At 41.0% G+C, this 20,309-nt stretch overlaps 1 protein-coding gene, 2 long non-coding RNA genes and 8 other non-coding genes across 11 annotated transcripts in view; 6 read left to right on the top strand and 5 right to left on the bottom strand.

The window, feature by feature from the left end:
• The first annotated feature begins 665 nt into the window (after positions 1-665).
• On the top strand, positions 666-878 carry LOC133167601 (small nucleolar RNA U3). Its single transcript, XR_009718058.1, has one exon. It is a non-coding gene; the product is annotated as a small nucleolar RNA U3 (small nucleolar RNA).
• Positions 879-1,226: 348 nt separating this feature from the next.
• On the bottom strand, positions 1,227-1,339 carry LOC133167611 (U5 spliceosomal RNA). The gene has a single exon (XR_009718067.1). It is a non-coding gene; the product is annotated as a U5 spliceosomal RNA (small nuclear RNA).
• A 435-nt stretch (positions 1,340-1,774) lies between these two features.
• LOC133167585 (U2 spliceosomal RNA) lies at positions 1,775-1,965 on the top strand. The gene has a single exon (XR_009718043.1). It is a non-coding gene; the product is annotated as a U2 spliceosomal RNA (small nuclear RNA).
• Positions 1,966-2,337: 372 nt separating this feature from the next.
• Positions 2,338-6,659, top strand: LOC133167030 (uncharacterized). The gene is made up of 2 exons (XR_009717892.1): positions 2,338-2,454; positions 2,534-6,659. It is a non-coding gene; the product is annotated as an uncharacterized LOC133167030 (long non-coding RNA).
• On the top strand, positions 2,655-2,818 carry LOC133167560 (U1 spliceosomal RNA). Its single transcript, XR_009718024.1, has one exon. It is a non-coding gene; the product is annotated as a U1 spliceosomal RNA (small nuclear RNA).
• LOC133167607 (U5 spliceosomal RNA) lies at positions 3,472-3,585 on the top strand. The gene has a single exon (XR_009718063.1). It is a non-coding gene; the product is annotated as a U5 spliceosomal RNA (small nuclear RNA).
• LOC133167606 (U5 spliceosomal RNA) lies at positions 5,419-5,532 on the bottom strand. The gene has a single exon (XR_009718062.1). It is a non-coding gene; the product is annotated as a U5 spliceosomal RNA (small nuclear RNA).
• LOC133167614 (U1 spliceosomal RNA) lies at positions 6,176-6,339 on the bottom strand. The gene has a single exon (XR_009718070.1). It is a non-coding gene; the product is annotated as a U1 spliceosomal RNA (small nuclear RNA).
• Positions 6,660-7,031: 372 nt separating the features above from the next.
• On the bottom strand, positions 7,032-7,222 carry LOC133167577 (U2 spliceosomal RNA). Its single transcript, XR_009718036.1, has one exon. It is a non-coding gene; the product is annotated as a U2 spliceosomal RNA (small nuclear RNA).
• Positions 7,223-7,898: 676 nt separating this feature from the next.
• xpr1a (xenotropic and polytropic retrovirus receptor 1a) overlaps positions 7,899-20,309 on the bottom strand; it is a 35,517-nt gene continuing 23,106 nt past the window's right edge. The window contains exons 3-15 of the mRNA XM_061297531.1: positions 20,110-20,211; positions 18,296-18,516; positions 17,919-18,068; positions 17,776-17,859; positions 17,291-17,372; positions 17,020-17,207; positions 16,762-16,941; positions 15,097-15,265; positions 14,794-14,994; positions 11,438-11,604; positions 10,896-11,035; positions 10,598-10,819; positions 7,899-10,522 (exon numbers count right to left, since the gene is read on the bottom strand). Coding sequence (XP_061153515.1) covers positions 10,465-10,522; positions 10,598-10,819; positions 10,896-11,035; positions 11,438-11,604; positions 14,794-14,994; positions 15,097-15,265; positions 16,762-16,941; positions 17,020-17,207; positions 17,291-17,372; positions 17,776-17,859; positions 17,919-18,068; positions 18,296-18,516; positions 20,110-20,211 — 1,964 coding nt within the window. The 3' untranslated portion in view covers positions 7,899-10,464. The remainder of the gene's footprint in view (positions 10,523-10,597; positions 10,820-10,895; positions 11,036-11,437; positions 11,605-14,793; positions 14,995-15,096; positions 15,266-16,761; positions 16,942-17,019; positions 17,208-17,290; positions 17,373-17,775; positions 17,860-17,918; positions 18,069-18,295; positions 18,517-20,109; positions 20,212-20,309) is intronic.
• LOC133167031 (uncharacterized) lies at positions 11,486-12,161 on the top strand. The gene is made up of 2 exons (XR_009717893.1): positions 11,486-11,622; positions 11,773-12,161. It is a non-coding gene; the product is annotated as an uncharacterized LOC133167031 (long non-coding RNA).

The following is a 20,309-nucleotide window of genomic DNA, read 5'->3' as shown; positions in this document are numbered from 1 at the left end:
AATTAGGGAACAACTGGTCGTAAATTCAAAAGGCTGCCCCTAAGTGGCAGAGAAGCTAACTGCAAGTCAAGCCCAGCGCACGAACTGCCATGAGGGAAGTTAAATTGTGTCTCCAATTTTACATTGAAAGTCATATTAGGTTTCTTTTAAGCGTTGGTGAGTTGTTTAATTTTGTATATTTTAGTTTTGGGTGGTAAACGTCTTTGATTGGAATTACACTTATAATATATGTACTTGACTGATGCGGAACCTTTCTCCTTTCTGACGTTTTGCCGGAACTTTATAACAGACGTACCGCGGTGTTGCTTCTTTCACGTATAAACAAAATTCAACCGCTGGTAAACACGAACGCATGATAATCGTGTCATTGTTATCTTATTTTATTAAAGCGTTTTTTCTTTCTTTCTAAAATACGCAATTTGGTTTTAAAAACAAATAAAAGCAAAACAGATCTCGCAAAGCATGCTGGGACTAAAAAAGTGGTAAATTTATCTACATCTAAACTATTTTAAGTCGTCTTAACCAGTCTTGAATTTTTCTCTAATTTGTCTTTTTACTTGTCGTGGTGTAGTGCATTTGGACAAAAGTAATACAAAAGTAGGTTGCCCTCTGGGTAAGAATGGTACCCTCGCAGATCACTTCCCGCCGCGGCCCATGTTTGAGTTAAGACTATACTTTCAGGGATCATTTCTATAGTTCTTAACTTGAGAAATGCTTTTCTAAAGTGACGGTCTCGCCAACTACGATGACGAGAATCGATGTTCCCTCCTGAGCGTGAAGCTGGCGTAGGATAATGATTTATCATATGTCCTTCACCTTTGATGAACGTTCTTTACTTCCTTGTGGAGTATTGAGGGAGGGAACATGATCAGAGTAGTTTTTTTAAAAGATGTCAAATCAAAATGTTACGCTCCTATCCACAATTTATGATTGTGCATTCACGTGTATGTCGCTGTTACGACTGCATTACAACATAGAGCATCTGAAATCTTAGAACCACAATATCTTTTTCTCGGCTGGATGTCTCTCCGTATTTCCGTAGGTCCGTATTTCCACAGTTATTTCCACTTCTAAAAGCATAATTGACAGGCCTGTCTTTCTTAAGAATTACCCCAAACGCAGTTCTTAATGTATTTCTCGAAATAAAGAAACATAAGTATACCAGTATTTACGTAAGGTAGATCTGCTGAATTGAATGATCGTATTTTTCTTTAACATTAATAGGAAGCTCCGCTTTCGCAGAGCATCAAAAATTGAGATATACTCTTGTTGTTCCTCCCCACGGAAATCTTTAGTAAAAGGCGAAAGATTTATACGATCTGAAGAGAAACAAGAGTGAACTACGCAGACGTGTAATAACGGGCCACCCCATTGCTGGTCTCACCAAATTAACAGACGGTCTCACGCTGAAATTGCAGCAACCATTCCTTCTAATACAAACAATTCATAGATTTACTATACTTAGAAGGACTCAACTTAAATAGACAGTTTAAACGAGTATTTTGTGTTCAATACTTGATTCACGGCAACTATTTTGAGTGTGAGTTTTGAACGTATAACAGTTGTACCACGTGACTCTAAACCTTCGTGAGCACACGAAAATCTGCAACCATTTGATCGATGCGCAGGTTGAAAACAGCTCAGTGACGCTGACTGTTAATAGTTGTTGTTTGGGTGGTCGGTACGTGGCATTAGTATGAGTCGATATATTCAAACCGTAACTTGAATTGGTAGTCTCTTTACGTAAGTAGTTTCCTCAGACCCGACGTTGGTTATCGCTTCTCGGCCTTTTGGCTAAGATCAAGTGTAGTATCTGTTCTTATCAGTTTAATATCTGATACGTCCCCTATCCGGGGACCATATATTAAATTGATTTTTGGAACAGGGAGATGGAATAGGGGCTTGCTCCGTCCACTCCACGCATCGACCTGGTATTGCAGTACCTCCAGGAACGGTGCACCCCCCTCTACTGGTCAAATCAAGAGTAGCTTACATCACAATCTGTTAGCTTCATTCTCACAGGATGAAGCAGAAAGTCAATGACGTCTTGAAAGGATGTGATTCAAGTTCATGACGGCTCAACTTGAGCGGCAGCAAGAATTTACGTAACCGTTCTAAAATATGGTTAAAATGTCTTTCTTTGCTTGAGATTTTCCTATCATTGTTCCAGGATTTTTTAGTACAATTCTTGTTCTCAAAATGTCATTTTCAAAACTTGTTCAGAAAAATAAATATATATATATCTTTCTGCGGTAATGTTGGAGATTTTCAATAAATACAAATTCCTACCGTTTTAGGGTTCTCAGGTGAAAAGAGGCAATGCATGATGGGCATGTTTTGAATTCATTTATTATGGTTTATTATGGTTGTTGGCATCACCACTAGATGGCGACTCTAAGAAAAAGGAGGTGAACAAAGGCCTGGAGGCAGTAGAAAAAGAAGCAAAGCATGACGGTAATGTTTTTGAATCTATTTTGTACTTAATTTAAAATGTTTTGGTTTTGAAATGACTAAAGGTGTACTATGTTAACAGTTCTACGAATGCTGTCTCATCCACTGAATATGACGTCTCATCACACTTTTGCACCAAATTAGCCTCCGACTGTAGATGGTGTGCGCGGTGAAGACTTGGGCCCCGGCGACCGGTACAACTCATACTTACCTGGCAGGGGAGATACCATGATCAAGAAGGTGGTTCACCCAGGGTGAGGCTCAGCCATTGCACTCCGGTTGTGCTGACCCCTGCGAATTCCCCAAATGTGGGAATCTCGACTGCATAATTTCTGGTAGTGGGGGACTGCGTTCGCGCTCTCCCCTGATTCTGCTGTACAAATCAAAATCTATGCAAAGGCTTCCTCATACGAAGTCAAAATCCAGAGTCGCCAATTACTGTGAGATTGGTGCATTAATTGTGCATCTACTAGCCGAACTTCTTTCAACAAATTAGTCGTTGCAAAATAAAATGTGCGTTCCCGACCCGTTATTGATACCATCGTATCTTTACGTAAAAATAATATACCTTGATATAACTTTCATATAACCTGCTTTCTGGAATAGCCCCCGGATCATTTCCCGTTCTCCATTTACCTACACTATAAAGAAAAACTAATGGCCAAAAGGTACGTGGACCCAGACATACAACTGATTTTATTTTCAGTACTCACACTAAAAAATAAATAGTCGCCCAATCGATAGGCGACGCTGTCATAAGAAGTACCAACGTCATCGTGTACCCACAATCCTTTGCGCCGTCATTGTTTACGAGGACGAACTACATTTCTAAACACCAAATACTTGTTTGAACTATACGTCTTGTTTGGGCGTTAGGTCATACTAAATATAGCAAATACATCAAGGTCTATTATTTTTATTAAAAAAATAAAAAGGGGTGTTACAACATGAGTGCGACACCGCCTGCTAATTTTGTGAGGCCAGCAATGGGGTGGCCCGTTTCGACATCCATTGGACAGTTCACTCTTGTTTCTCTTCAGATCGTATAAATCTTTCGCCTTTTACTAAAGATTTCCGTGGGGAGGAACAACAAGAGTCTATCTCAATTTTTTGATGCTCTGCGAAAGCGGAGCTTCCTCTCTCTGTCTAAAAATATTTAAAGATCAACTGCTTCTTATGACTATATGTGATTCTCATGTATATGATGTGTGATTTTCCTATCGTTGTTCCAGGATTTTTGTAGTACAATTCTTTTTCTCAAAATGTTAAGAAAATGTCACTCTCAAAACTAAAGAAATATATATAATGAAGATTAACTGCTTCTTATGACTGACTATATGTGCTTTATACGCAGGTGCACAAATTAGCAAATGTCGGCATAAGATTTTCTTTTATTCAAACACAGTATTGACCATGATATTGCCCTAATAAATTGGCCTGGTATTAGGTCAGTGCTTCTCAATTATTTTCTGTTACGCCCCCCCCTAGCAAGAAGAAATCTATTCGCGCCCCCCCTCCCCACTGTGACTATCCCAACTTGTCTTGTAAGTCGTAAAATGTTGCACTGTCGCAAACGTGACAGAAGTAACAATGAGAGCGCCACTGCCCCCTGCTGTAGTAAACCCGCAATTACACTGTATTCTAGTACTCCCCAAAAAAAAGCCTGTTCCCCAGGGTCACACGCGCCCCCCCAGGAATAGCACCGCGCCCCACTATTTGAGAAGCACTGTATTAGGTACACTTGAAAATGGGGTGTACCGAAAAGAGTGTCTGCGTTATTCCCTCGTTAAGTGCACCTGCGTGAAAAGTTTTAGCTCCTGCAGAACGTGAAAGGAGCTAAAACTTTTCACGCAGGTGCGCTTAACTAGGGTCACTTGGAAAACATGTTGGAACGTGGCCCCGAGGACTAGAGCTTGACACCTGTGACCTTTGACCATGATATTTCCCTAATAAAGTGGCCTGTTGTTTGGTACACTTGAAAATGGCGGTGTACCCAATAGAGTGTCTGTGTGATTCCCTCGTTAAGTGCACCTGCGTGAAAAGTTTTGGCTCCTGCAGAACGTGAAAGGAGCTAAAACTTTTCACGCAGGTGCGCTTAACGAGAGTCACTTGGAAAACATGTTGGAACGTGGCCCCGAGGCCTAGAGCTTGACACCTGTGACCTTTGACCATGATATTTCCCTAATAAAGTGGCCTGTTGTTTGGTACACTTGAAAATGGCGGTGTACCCAATAGAGTGTCTGTGTGATTCCCTCGTTAAGTGCACCTGCGTGAAAAGTTTTGGCTCCTGCAGAACGTGAAAGGAGCTAAAACTTTTCACGCAGGTGCGCTTAACGAGAGTCACTTGGAAAACATGTTGGAACGTGGCCCCGAGGCCTAGAGCTTGACACCTGTGACCTATGACCATGATATTTCCCTAATAAAGTGGCCTGTAGTTAGGTACAATTGAAAATGGCGGTGTACCCAATAGAGTGTCTGTGTGATTCCTTCGTTAAGTGCACCTGCGTGAAAAGTTTTAGCTCCTGCAGAACGTGAAAGGAGCTAAAACTTTTCACGCAGGTGCGCTTAACGAGGGTAACTTGGAAAACATATTGGAACGCGGCCCCTTGAAACTCCAGTTCGACACCCCTGGTTTAAGTTAAGTGCCACACCCGCCCTCACTTTCTGATCGGCTGTTTGATCTGGGACGTCGTTCGGACTATTAGGTACACCACCATTTTCAGGTTCGTTCGCGAAGATTCACCAGTAAGAGACATCTGACACACGTTATGCCGACAGTGATGTTTTAATTTTGGATTTGCTGGATTGTAGTTGACGGTGTTATTATACCGAATGTGTTTGGTTTAAAGAAAATCTGTTATGACATTTGCTTATTTGGTAAGAACAAACTCATATTCGAAGTAAATAAAACGCGTAGTCATTCATAAGTAGCAGTTGATCTTTAAATATATTTAGACAGAGAGAGGAAGCTCCGCTTTCGCAGAGCATCAAAAAATTGAGATAGACTCTTGTTGTTCCTCCCCACGGAAATCTTTAGTAAAAGGCGAAAGATTTATACGATCTGAAGAGAAACAAGAGTGAACTGTCCAACGGATGTCGAAACGGGCCACCCCATTGCTGGCCTCACCAAATTAGCAGGCGGTGTCGCACTCATGTTGTAACAACCCCTTTTTATTTTTTTAATAAAAATAATAGACCTTGATGTATTTGCTATATTTAGTATGACCTAACGCCCAAACAAGACGTATAGTTCAAACAAGTATTTGGTGTTTAGAAATGTAGTTCGTCCTCGTAAACAATGACGGCGCAAAGGATTGTGGGTACACGATGACGTTGGTACTTTTATGACAGCGTCGCCTATCGATTGGGCGACTATTTATTTTTTAGTGTGAGTACTGAAAATAAAATCAGTTGTATGTCTGGGTCCACGTACCTTATGGCCATTAGTTTTTCTTTATAGTGTAGGTAAATGGAGAACGGGAAATGATCCGGGGGCTATTCCAGAAAGCAGGTTATATGAAAGGTATATTATTTTTACGTAAAGATACGTTGGTATCAATAACGGGTCGGGAACGCACATTTTATCTTGCAACGACTAATTTGTTGAAAGAAGTTCGGCAAGTAGATGCACAGTTAACGCACCAATCGCTCAGTATTTGGCGACTTTGAATCTTGACTTGGTATGAGGAAGCCTTTGCATAGATTTTGAATTGTACAGCAGAATCAGGGGAGAGCGCGAACGCAGTCCCCCACTACCAGAAATTATGCAGTCGAGATTCCCACATTTGGGGAATTCGCAGGGGTCAGCACAACCGGAGTGCAATGGCTGAGCCTCACCCTGGGTGAACCACCTTCTTGATCATGGTATCTCCCCTGCCAGGTAAGTATGAGTTGTACAAGTCGCCGGGGCCGATGTCTTCACCGCGCACACCATCTTCAGTCAAAAGCTAAATTGGTACAAAACTGTGAGCACACATATTCAGTGGATGAGACAGCATTCGTAGAACTGTTAACATAGTACACCTTTAGTCATTTCAAAACCAAGTATGTAAAAAGTAAAAAATAGATTCAAAAACATGACCATCATGCTTTGCTTCTTTTTCTACTGCCTCCACGCCTTTGTTCACCTCCTTTTTCTTAGAGTCGCCATCTAGTGGTGATGCCAGCAACCATAATGAACCATAATAAATGAAGTCAAAACATGCCAATCATGCATCGCCTCTTTTCGCCTGAGAACCCTAAAACGGTATGAATTTGTATTTATTGAAAATCTCCAACATTACCGCAGAAAAATATATATATTTCCTTTTTCTGAACACGTTTTGAAAATGGCATTTCCTTAAAATTTTGAAAAGAGTTGTACTAAAAATTCCTGGAACAATGATGGGAAAATCGCAAGCAATGAAATGACATTTTAATCATATTTTAGAACGGTTACGTAAATTCTTGCTGCCGCTCAAGTCGAGCCGTCATGAACTTGTATCACATTCATCAATACATGACTGCTTGATCGTGTGAAAGTTAAGCTAACGGAGCAAGTTGGGTTTCCAAAGGAAGCTACTATTGTTTTCACCGGTAGAAGGGGGTGCACCGTTCCTGGAGGTACTGCAATACCAGGTCGATGCGTGGAGTGGACGGAGCAAGCCCCTATTCCATCTCCCTGTTCCAAAAATCAATTTAATATATGGTCCCCGGATAGGGGACGTATCAGATATTAAACTGATAAGAACAGATACTACACTTGATCTTAGCCAAAAGGCCGAGAAGCGATAACCAACGTCAGGTTTGAGGAAACTACTTACATAAAGAGACTACCAATTCAAGTTACGGTTTGAATATATCGACTCATACTAATGACACGTACCACGACCACCCAAACAACAACTATTAACAGTCAGCGTCACTGAGCTGTTTTCAACCTGTGCATCGATCAAATGGTTGCAGATTTTCGTGTGTTCACGAAGGTTTAGAGTCACGTGGTTCACGTTGACCCAATAGAATAACGATGAACAGAGCTCCTGATGCGAATAGCTTTTAATGACCAACAAAACGAATTAGTCATTCGCCAAAAACAATCCGATCTTTGGATACATTTCGGGACCGAAAGCACAATAGCTGTTTGATGAACATTTTGAACACGCACATACATTCCCACCATGCATTGCTTCTTTTCCTGCGCAACACTCACTTCCAGTTCTTTTTTGTGGTCAGGAGCAGTAGTCAATGGTGCTGCCATCTAGCGGTGTAACGGCATATACGCTTTAGAATTTTTCGTACTCGTTCCAGACAACAAACAAGAATATCAAGCAGTCTTTTGTGTATTAATTTTAAAACAAAAATCAAATGAGTCATTTTTCTACTTTTAATAGAATGAAAAATGAGCCCCACCCAGTACATTGTTCAATTAAGTATGTTTCAACAAGAAAAAAAGAGAGGCGAGGCAGAGCGAGCTTTAAAAATAACATTGGTTTATAAAACCCAGATATGACAGAATCACCAAAGTGTGTACAGAACTACAAATACATCAGAGAGAACAGTGTTATTTATACACTCAACATATACAAACTACTCAATTGAAGGAAGATGATCTACAAGGAGACATTCTTTATCTTTTCATCTTACTTTAAAATCACTTTTAGCCACAACTTAGGTTTCTTATCAATGTAGAACACCCATCTAACATCACATTCAGCTAGTCTACAAGGGAACATTACAACAGGGAAGATGATCAACTATGAAGCACTTGAACGTCACGAGTGTAGCAAAAAACTGTGTGTCAGAGAAACACATCTTGGAGGCGTGCCACGGGCTTTTCAGCAGTTTCCTCTTCCCTCTGGTGGGTCCAATTGCATCCATCTACAACAACTCATGCCACAGCCACGATAGCTTCATGCACATTCACTAATGTACACTTAAAAACAAAATCATTCACATTTTTTTAAATAGGTTCACATGAAAAAGAGCAGGATTAGAACAAACGTGTACGCAAACAGAACCAAACAAAGCTACAAAATACTGCTTGTCCAAAATGGCAACATCAATCATGGCTGCTAATATAAATAGACACACCAGGAACAATAAATTAACTTGTATGTATATACATTGTTGAATGAAAAGCAGCATGCAAGCAAGGCAACTCTGTACAAAAACATTGTGTTGAGGGAAGCGATGTTTCGTGTATTGGGGGGGGGGGGGGGGGGAGAAGGGGGAACGTGACTTTCACTCGAAAGCACATTGCTTCTTGGCCTTTTGGAGTTGACTAGTAGTGCACACTTTTGCCTATTAACACTATTGTCCTACTACTATGTAGAAATGTCATACAATAGTAGAAAACCGTCACTAGTAACACCAGTTGGCCTTCGTCACTCCACTAGTGCACTGAATGGTTTTACTAGAGAAGACAAAGAGTCTATGGAGACCTTAAGATGACTATCAAGGATATGGAATACATTCCTTTTGCACAGATTGGTTTTGGGTCTGACAAGAAATTGAGTAGAAACGTTAGTCCAAAGATTAGAAAAAAACATCATTGAGTGGATGCTCACTTAACGAGTAGAAACAAGACATTACCGCAACGACGACATTACAGTATTAATGCACATCAAAGTATTATATTACAAAGCAACATCCCTCGTTGTGTAAAAGTAGTTTGTATATTAAATGCACTTTTCCTGCAAGTGCCTCCAGTGTTGCGACAGCACTTGTTGAATTTCAACTAAGAACAAAATGACAAACAAAGAAAAACAAGTATAAAATAATCTTCATCGAGGTCAAAGTAGTTGACGTGACTTGATATGCTGCGTGTTAAGAGTTCTTCCTCTGGTTTGTTTATGGAGTCTTTTGATTGTTTTGTTTTTTTGTCGTTGTCCCTGTTGATCCTGCAAGTAGTCTAAAAAGGCATGTAAACAGTCGTCGGTGTAACTTGATTAGAAATCAAGCAAAACGTCGCCCGTGCAAGCAACAACAAAATTATATACCTCCAATTTGTTTTCATTTTCATACAAACAGAAAAAAATGCCGTTTTTTTAGGCTTCAAATGAACACAATCGTTTGGAGATACTTGCTTTTTTTGTTGCACAGAAAAATGAAAGGATAGAGAAAAGGAAGATAAAGTATGGCAGCTTGGTAGGTTAGATTTTTTATAAGATGAGTTTAAAACTATGTTTGTGCTTAAACAATTTGTATCGCCACATTATAGTGTGTTTGTGTGTGTGTGTGTTTACATGAGGATGAGGGAACAAGGTCCTCTTTCTGAGTCCCTCATTGATTTAGTCACTGAGCAACAAAGCAAATATCTCCAATTTTATAGCTGTTTAAATTGAACAGAAACACTGAAGACATAAAAAACACGTATCTCCAAATTTTGTGAAATAAAAATAAAGGTATTGTTTTGCGTTGAATTTACTTTTTCTTTTAAAACACAAATATTGAATTTTTGGTTTACCTTTTAGAAGGGTAAAAAATGGGACTAGATTCTGGTCAACATCTTTGTTTAAAAAAAATCCACGAATGTGAAAATACATTCTTGGTAATATTTGTTTCTAAAAAAAACAACATTCAGGAATACATTCTCTTCAGTATTTTGGTTTTTAAGTTTAAAAAAAAATCCATAAAATGTTGACATGCTATACATTCTTCTAAATATTTGTTTGAAGCTGAAAACAAAATAAAATCCACAAATTTGGAAATATTATTTCCATATGCCACAAGAAAAAAATCCACAAAAGTTGGAGATACATGCATTTTTCATTTGTTTTTGCTCTTTTTAAATAAAAAGATACACCTATTGTTACCATGTTTTAAAATTAAATGAGAAAAACCCACCAAGTTTGGACGCTTTCGATAAAGATGGAGATACATGCTTTTCATTGCCAAGTGACATTTTTTGAAAAGGTTATTTTTAAAGTTTTAGACTAAAGGTTAAAATGGTGAAAAACGTCTATCCCTGTGCGTGAGTGCATGAGTGTGTGCGTGTGTGTTTGTGTGTAGACAATGTTGCTGCTTGCTGGTGATTCAGCTGAAGGCTTCATCATCCGTATCTTCAATTAGAACCTTGGTGTCCTTTTTGGATCTACAAAAAAAACCAATGAATATGAGTCTACTTTTGCAGTCCCTCATTAACAGTCACTGAGTTTTCTCTTCTTACTGAGAAGACAGCAGGGGGCGCCGCAGCGTGAGGCTGTAGGACCTCTTCCAGGTCTTCTTGCCCGAGCGGTTCCGGACACCATCCTCTTGGTCCATCATCTGCTCCAGCAGCGTCTGGTCGTCCGCGTTGAGCGGCGCCACCGAAATATCTCGCACAGCTCGGAACTCGCCACAGTTGTTTAGGTGCTCGTTCTCCAGGCGAAAGAAGTTCCACACAAAACGCCTGCAGAGACGAAAGACAATGGCGTATATCGGGACAGCTGTGAACGTAGGAGTCCCTCTGTGAAGAGAACGCCTACCTGAAGACCTCAAGAGGAGCCAGCACGGTGGCCACGATGTCGCCCACCGAGTGAATCTTAGTCATAGTGGTCAAAGACAGAGAAATTGTCCAGGCAAAACGCAGGATCACATCTTCTAAAATGGCACAGTAGTAGTAGGCCTACAAACAAAAAGGGGTTTGGATTAGACTCATTGTAAGTAAACACCAGTCCAGCTCAATATTTATCAATAGTGTAGAAAAGTTATTTTTCATTTCAAAATGAGTTTGGAGATGATGTGAATTTTTTTCCCCTCACACATTTAATTCATCTGTATGTCTACTTTTGAATTGAATGACTGAACCAACTGTTTTCCAAAATAGTCACATAGAAGGCCTAAATGTTCATCAAACACACAAAAAAAATCCCATTAATATTTGGGAGTTTATGTATCCTCAGGGCAGCCATTCTTCTGCCACTAGAGGGCGCTTGCATACCGCCAGTCACTGACTCAGTCAATTATGCTATTAGGCTGACTAAGTCAATTATGCTGTTAAAATAACGATGCGTGCATCTAAGTTTACCTTGTGCGGGTAAACAATCTCTTCTCTGAGGAAGGTGTTTTCTCCGGCCCCTCGGTCAAACAGTCCCCAGTCCATTCGGAGATCCCAGATCAGCGTGTAGAACGAGCTTATGGTGGAGAAGATGATCAGCAGGTAGAAAAACGTGTCGGCGTCAGTGTGGCCTTGCTCTGGAACACACACAAGAGGTACAGTGACCAATCTTTTGTGTCATATACCTAATAAGAAGCTCCTTCCCTCACTTCAAAATCTTTTTTTTGTAAATGAAAATACCACATGATGGAGCCAAAGTTCTACTTTTCAACTGGACTTCACTGTTTTGTTGTTCCACTAACAAGCCGCCATAGAGACGGAGGCCCTCTGCTCCACCGCTGACACTTTCCAGCCCCTGGAGAAGATCGTCTGATGTGATTTGCTCCTTCCTGCCACATGCAAGGCATTTAACCCTTTGCTTTCGATTAAAAGGTTACATAAGCTGAAACGGACAATGATTGCAAGTGCAATAGTGACTAAGGGTGGTCAGAGTCAGGGGCAGGGAAATGAAAGGTTAATAAAAAGTGACAGTGAGAGAGTGTGTTGCAGTTTCTCCAGTTTCTAACTCAGCAACTTCACAGCATCAATCTGTCACTGCTAATGGAATCATCTGTTTCTATGGCAACCCACAGCCACCACAAAGACAATAAAAAAAAAAAAAACAGAGGTCATACATATCATCAACTATATTAATTCAGGCACTTTCCAGCAAAGTAGTATGTAGATTACTGACGGCACCATAAAACATCTTCATGGGCCGAGTCTTCTGGATTATTAATTTTAGTCAGATTGGTCTTCTCAGTGCTCCGTTAAAGTGTCTTTCATCTTTATTAGTTAACATGCGTTTTGAGTGTGCTGTTACACGTTCTCATCACTGACAAGGGCTCAGCGCATGAAATGAAGTTGTAAAAGCTGTCAACGCAGGCCTCGGTGCTATTCGTGTTGAACCTCGGGCGGGTCTCTTTTCTTCCTCTCCTGTTTAACAGCGCATTCAATAAAAATGGACTTCTTATAGCATCATATAGGAAGTGATGACAAGTCTAAAAAGCGCTGTCTCTGTAACTGACATGTTACAAATAATTTAATGGCAAATGTCGAAAAACACATCCTCTACTTAGCTGGTCGTGGGAAATTTGTGTTCCATTCGACGGATGAGTGTTAAAAATATTCAGGTCAAACTGAGAACAACTTCTGCATTATGTTTCTTACGCATAGGACATGAGCATGCTATCTGGAAATTCCCATTTCATGCAGCATCCTGGTTCAGACAAGAGAACCTTTCAATTAAGACTTGTAATTAGGACAGTTTTGAATTCTGTGTGAAATTTCTAAATGGTTTGCCTTAAATATATCCTACATTTATTTGGTTAGATCTTGTGAGAGCAGCATTTAATAAAAAGGGGTCAATCTCATTTAACACAGAGACTATCATTTTTATTTGTCCCTTGATGCTTTCCCGGAGATAAAGCGGAGCCGTTCCAGGAAGGAGCGAGGTGATGAAGTCACACACACCTTCCGTGCGGGCTTTATCGATGATAGTGACACGTCCTACAGACGAGCTGGTAATAAATGACGTTACGAACTCAACTCTCTTACCATTATTTACACTTACGTCTTTTCTATATGTATCAATATTGTTTGACTAGTCCAGAAACACAATATCAATATATTGTTAAATAACACCACTCGAAGACTGCGTGTTTTTTGTGTGAATGTCCCCACCATCGGCCATGAACGAAGCAGCCAGAGGTCCATGCCTCCATGATTGTGTGGGATGAAAGACAGCTTCATAGAGAATAAGACATGAAGGGAGGCCATTAGTCGACGGGCTTCAGACCAGAAGAAGGGGGAGGATGTGACTTAATGGACACCTTTGGTTCCTGGTAGCCTGTCTCAGCGTCTTCCTCCTCATAGGAGGAATTAAAGGCAATAATTGAAAATAGCTCTGAGTATGATGCAGTGCAGTGCCGCAAAAATAACATCATGCGACTTTGATGAGGACAAACGTTACAGGAAGGATGAATAATGCTTGCCACAAGTTTTCCCATCATCACTTCAGCTACATAGAAATTGTGATGTAGCAAGCCTGACTTCAAGCCCACCATATATCAACTGTCACATAATTGCCGCAATAATATTCAATCACATCTTAAGCCGAGCGATGCGGCCGAAAGCGACCCAACTGTCAGGCAGTGGAAATGCGAGCTTTAAACATTTAATTCTTGTATACAAAGTGACATCAATCTGGCCGCCACCGAGCCAGTAAATACTAAATGTAAAGTAAATATGAATTTTTACAATACTGTTTATTTATATTTATAATTTTATATGTGCCGGCGGCTGAAAAAGTGAAGTGTGAGGAGTCTTTGTATTATTGAAATATAACTACAGTGGGCAGGGCATTCAACTTCTATATGCGCCACCTCAGCTTTTAAAAAACGAACAAAAGGTTCGCAATGTTTCTGCAGTGAGTTGCTATTGTACAAGCGTTCAACCGCTGGTGTGCAGCTGAGTGTATTTTTTTCACAACTATCCAGTCACTTGGTGTGCGGCGAGCCTTCATTTCCGACGCCCGCCCTTAGTCTACACCACTTCAATCTTCAACCACAATAATAAATGCATTGCTAAATCAATATTTCTCAGACAGCCTACCGGTAAACCTAAACTGAACATTTTTATCTTTGTAAAGGAAGAATTTGCGGGTGTACCTAATGTGCTAGCAAATGTGTGTTTAAGGGAAACTAAAGTGGGAAATCACATTTGCTCAAAAGGGGAAGAGCTGATCTTAGCCTGGGAAAAAAAAAATCTATAAACTGACATCTGAGCAGAAGAAGGGGATGCTTTGAAATAAGCCAAGCGGAATCAGAACATGTGATGGACTATTTCAACACAAAAGCGCTGAAAAGAAGCTTTTGAGCGTTAACTCCTTTGTGATTGGCTTCCTCGATGAGAATAATTGCAGGCTGTTTGCGAGGCTGTCAGATTGAGAGTGAGCGGACTTTTAATGGAGCACAAACCCCTCCCATTTCAATTCTATCAATATTGTTTTTCTTGCTTCTTCTCTTGCACTCTCTCGTTTCTTTCTTTCCAGTCTGTCTCTTTATCTCTTTCACCTTTGTGACCCGCACACTGAACACAGATCAACGTCTTGTTTACTCGTAGATGCTTTCGACAACCCTTTTTCCATTTCTGTAATATACAGCTGCCGGCAATGGGAGCCCAACGACGGTCAACTTCTGGCATTCATATGCTCAAGGTCACCTTTGCTTCCAACACCTCAGTACAAAGCCTGTGTGCTTAAATTAAAGTGCAGAGATGTGTGTTACCTCTGTGTGTTGCGTAGAGTGCGGCGAAGGTGACCACAAAGAAGGTGGTGGAATATTTGCCAGCATTCACCAGGTGGGGGAAGGCTCTCTTGGTGTCTCTGTAACGCCTCAGGCATTGGATGAAACGCAGCCAGGCGGGCAGACACTGGATGATGGCGCGCAGGCCGTACGAGTAGCTGTGGCACATGAAACTACTCGACTCTGCCAGGGAAAATCAGGGTCAATAAAATGAATTCAATGTTATACTATTTTCCTAGACCAGATTAAAGATGTGTCAGATGTAATGAAGATAGACTGATGCACCGTTTGTTCTGGGCAACAGCCCCTTGCTGTTGCTCCACTGCAGCTCAAAGATGTAGAAGCAGACGAGATACTCCAGGTCCATCAAGACCACCACCAGCGAGTTGAGTTGGTCGGCCAGCCAGAAATCCGCAAACTCAACTCGGTGAAACGGGGCCGTGAACACCCGGAACTGGAAATGAGAAGGGAAAGATGTCAGATGTGTAGTCACTGGACGCTTCATTAGGTACACCTTCACAGTATCCAAATATAAGAGCTGAAAAGGAGGGAAAAAAAACGGCCATTTTTAAAAATGATGTATTTAACAACATATTTATTATTCTAGTTGCGATACAATGCTGTGATAGCGAGACGGTTTTAATTGCTTTGTTTAACTACTTCTGGGATATACTGTATGATTGTCATCCTATTGCTGGGAGCTAAACGGCAATTTGGGACAGTCAACAATGAATCAGCGCATAATTGTTTGTTGTTAAGAGTGTGCTAAGCAGTTAACAACCGCACTTAATGGTTTTGTAGCACGCACATGGCAGAATGCCTCATTAGCACGCCACAGGACATGCAGAATGAGGATGAAATGGTGTCAGATAATCAGGTAGTTTTTGTACTGGGTCGAAATAATTATTGAATGTCGGGTCGAGGCGGTGAGTGTATTTGCGACATGGCTTTTAGCCTGAGGAGCATTCTTAAACCTTTTGTAAAATGCTTCAACCCGCCATTCACTTCCACCCTCAGGCCACATATGACATTTAGTTGTGACGCTACATTTCCCATGCAGTGTACAACCTCAATCCTAAAACGCACACAATCAATATGCGCACACACACAGTGAAAATGTCAAAGAATACATAAGCAATATAACCTGTCAATCACAGCGTGTATTGATCGAGACAACACAAGGCTGTAAGGTTGCCGGCTCATCGCTTCAGCAAACAATAATAATCTAGTTGAAGTTTGTCCTCTAATGAAATGTTTGTACTTTGTCTCGTCTTGGACGCATTCACACCTGGCTTAGAGGGGAACGCGCTCTAACGTTTGTTTGCGTGAATAGTATCTAATAATACTCCATGGCAAGCACATCTCAAAGGTCCTCAAATTATGTGTTCATTAGTATGATCGTGTGTAACCAATTGAGATTGTAGATAGTTCGTAAGACCGCAGGGAGACTAAAGGACAAGGATATGACAAGGAGTGAGGGGAGGGAGAAGCAGAGAGGTGGGAGGGAGGGAGGTAGAGGAGGAGCTCAGCGATTCAGCATACTGATGGATCTATGCTGGTAATGATTGCACAGTCACAGCGTCCACCTCCCCTGGGATCAGAATGCATTCTATTATCCCTCAGCACACACACACATGAAGATAAAACACACACACACACAGGCACACTGTGGCCATGTAGCCCAGCTCAGACAAAGAGCAAAGCAAGACAGAAGGGTTTTGTTAACATAAGAATCAAGATACGTGTCTGACATGTACACAGTATTCATCTTTGTGACAGACACACACACACATACACACACACACAAGAAAAAAAACCAAAGCAAAAAGTGCCACAGAGAACCGAGTGTCATCTTTGCTGTAATTCAAACCATCCAATATAAAAAAATAAAACACGTCATGGATAAAAATTCAATCTTTGCTAAAAAGACAGAGGTGAAGGTCTACTGACCAGCAGCTTGAGCAGCCAGAACCGTGACTTGTAGTAGCATGTCTTGAAGGGGTTGATGAGGAAGAGCAGCATGAAGCCGTAGAGGACGAGGGGGTAGATTTGCATGGGGAGGTAGAGGTACTCCGAGTAGAGACACGACAAGATACTGAGACACCATAACACACCCAGGAACCCGGCGATCTACAAAAAAAAAAAAGAACCAACACAAATATTGATTAACCAGAACACTTCCATTAACTGGACGCGTCTCCATCTAACCTCAAAGAGGTGCTGGTGTGAGAGGTTGTTGCGAGGATTGATCTCAAAGATGAGCACGTGGTTGACTCCAGCCTGTCTCCAACCGTACGTGTTAATGCCCAGCAGGAACAGGAATTGGATCAAGAGAAACCCGCCCCGGTAGATTCGCACCAGAGGCCACACATTCACATAGCGGATGAACACTGCGCCTGGATCAACGTACAAAACAACAAGTTGAGGAAAGGCTTTGTCAAATTTTGGACATTAAATGATCAAGGTAAGAAAATGTTACCTGTTAGGACAAAGGCGACGGCGAGGATAATGAAGATGCCACAGTAAAGACCAACACGGAAGGTCGTCCAGGCCAAAGCAGGCTGAGGCAACACAGATAAGTAATTGAAAAAGAAAAAACAAGATGAACCTAGTACAATTATACAAAAATTATAAAAAAAAATTATTAAAAATGAAATGGAAAAAACTAATTTCAGAAAAATAATGAGTTTACCATTCTATTTATTGTGTCTAGACACTATTATCTTTTTTTCTAGACTGAGTCAGCCAGTGAATTAGTTATCAGGTAAGAGTAAATAAAAAAATCATCAAAATAAATTTATAGCATTTTACGAGAGCCTAGCAAAAGCAACAACAAAAATTAAATTCATGATTCCAGACGATGTCTAGTGGAATACAACGGTTCAATACTTGTTTCGAAATGCTTACTAGCATGATTAGGTTTTTACGATTCATTGTCATGAATGTGGAAAAGGCCATTCTGACCTGAGCGGCCCCAAGCGGAGGAACACGTAACCTCTTCATCGCTCGCTGACGATCGCCCCCCTCCAGCTCTGTGGTCACCAACGTCTGGATGCACAAAGATTGAAGATTTTTGCCATGTTTTCTGACAGTGTGTATGTGCGCACCTCAGTCTCGGTGATGAGCTGTGTGATCTTCTTGCAGGTGTAGAATGGTGCCACCTCAACGTGAGCCACACGCCAGTCGGCGCCGCGAGAGGTATCCAGAATCTTGTCATGTTTCTTCAGGATCTTGCGGAAACCGGTGAAGTTTAAATTCTGTGGACACAAAAAAAAAAATACACTCCTGAATATTATTTCAAATCCATGGATTTACAACAAGCTGTCCAGGTTCTGAAGTGGCAAAGCAGCCCCAGACAGCTTTCTTTTCAACATTTAGTAGCCTCCATCACTTTGACAGGTATTATTGAAATGATTCCTTCGACAATCCGGTGTGACCATTGAAAGTGAACTGCATTTTTCCCCAAGTGTGCTGACATTGATACCTGGTAGTTCTGCAGCAGGATGAGGCTCAGGTAGAACTCACTAAAGGCAAGTTTTAGATCCTTGATGTTGTGGTGTTTGCATCGTTCCTCCTGCGACAGGTGGAACACGGTCTTGCGTTTACGCAGACCGGGCGGAGCGTTGCTTTCGCGCTGGGCGTCCAGAGAAGACTGCAGCTCATTCTGCAAGGTGGCAAAGCGGCGCTGGGCTTCCGCAAGCTTTTCTGCAGAGAGGGAAGACAAATCAAGGTGTTAGGCTGACAGTATTTCAGCCAGGCTACAATACTGGATGGATTTATTACAAAGGATGGTATGAATAAAATTGTAGGATAGAAAAAGTAAAATAATGCTTCAGGTTGACACCAGTGATCTTGATGTACTACAAACTCCTGCTTTTATAATAAAGTAAGCATGAAAAAAAAAATCCTTCTATATATCCTGTCTGCATTCAGTCTATCTGTTTCAGGAAGCTGGAGTGCGGGGAATATTAGTCTTCCCTGAAATGATATGTGAGAGGAATCATTATGTGGGTCAGAGATAGGTTAGTGCATGCAGACGGAGAGATAAACGAGGTGAATCCTACGGGGTGGGGATAATAAATGGTATTGAATATACTACCCTATGCATTTAGCCTAATGTAAATCCATCCATCCATTTTCTGTACCGCTTTTATTATTATTATTATTCATACTAATACTACTATGAATAACACCAAAAGGAGCAGAACGATGCCCATTGACTTGAAGCAAAAATTCTATTTCTTAAGATTCTAGATGAGGTTTGATTGTGTGCGGCACAAGCTGGCATTGCGCATTATCTGATCCTTTTGTCACACACATTTCACGTTACTGGCTTATACTTGGACAGTAATGATGGGATGTGTGGAGTCAGCACCAGCATGTGACGGTAGTAAGAGGCGTGAGAAAGTCAAAGTCGCTGCTGTGATGTGCTGTGGGAAAGTAGAATTCACAACAGCTGACCATGCAGGGATGGGTTAAAGAACCTAAACAAACAGGAGGAGATGAGTTCTCTTTCCACAATGGAAATTTATCAAGGAAGAAAAAAAGTCTCAAAATAGACAGGATTTCCTTTGCAGTATTTTCAGCCAGTTGTGCATGTTACAGGCGTGGATTTGAGTGCAGTAAAGCGCAAAAGCTTAAAAGAGGTCACAACCCCTTTCACAGAGGCGAGAACGTTATGTGAACTCGGCGCACAATTTATCTCCATGGCTCCACTGCTGAGATTCGCAGCCACCTAACTGGCATCAGATAAAGTAGCTCATCTGACTTTTCAATTGATCCCTTCTGTGCTAAGAGGGAACCGTCAAAGCATTCAATCAAAAGTTCAGCCAAATAAGAAAGCAAACTGTCAGCCGTCAAAACAAATATGCCCTTTGAGATTTTTTTTTTTTTTTAATACGATCTAGGGTGACCTTGTATATATATTCATCCATCTGTGAATAATCTCCGGATGTCGGAACTTCAGTTGAGTAAATCAACCTTATCCTCTTGATGACCTGCAGAGTCTACAAAAGTCTCTAGAGGGAACACCGTGTGTCCTCCTCCCCAGCTCAGGCTCATTTACAAAAGTCCAGCTACCAGAATATATTACGGCCGACGTCTCACATGACAGCGTGCTCCCTGAAATACTCACTAGACTAGACGAGCTCATCAGAATATTCAGGACCTGGGTAAACATGTGGTGCTTTACAAATGGATTCAGCAAGCTTGATGAAGTATTTTAATGTAGACTCACATTCTATCATTTTGAATAGTAAAGTCAAATTTACAGGTTCGTGAGGTCACTGTGTAAATTACCTGAATAAAAAGTGTTGATTTTCAACAGCTCCTTCTCGCAGGTCTGGAAAAACCTCTCTTCAAATTTAGCGTAGTACCTTTTCACGGTGTCCTCATCTGTGACTGGAAGGTAAAAAGAAAAAAAAAGTTAATTAGCTCTGTTCACTCTTACACCATAACTTTTTTTAAAGGCAATTGTTTTTTTAATTTTTATTATAAAT

This window comes from Syngnathus typhle, linkage group LG14 (genome assembly GCF_033458585.1).
Source record: "Syngnathus typhle isolate RoL2023-S1 ecotype Sweden linkage group LG14, RoL_Styp_1.0, whole genome shotgun sequence".
Lineage (NCBI taxonomy): Eukaryota > Metazoa > Chordata > Actinopteri > Syngnathiformes > Syngnathidae > Syngnathus > Syngnathus typhle.
The sequence above is the reverse complement of the archived record's forward strand: the minus strand, read 5'-3'. Positions and strand labels throughout refer to the sequence as shown.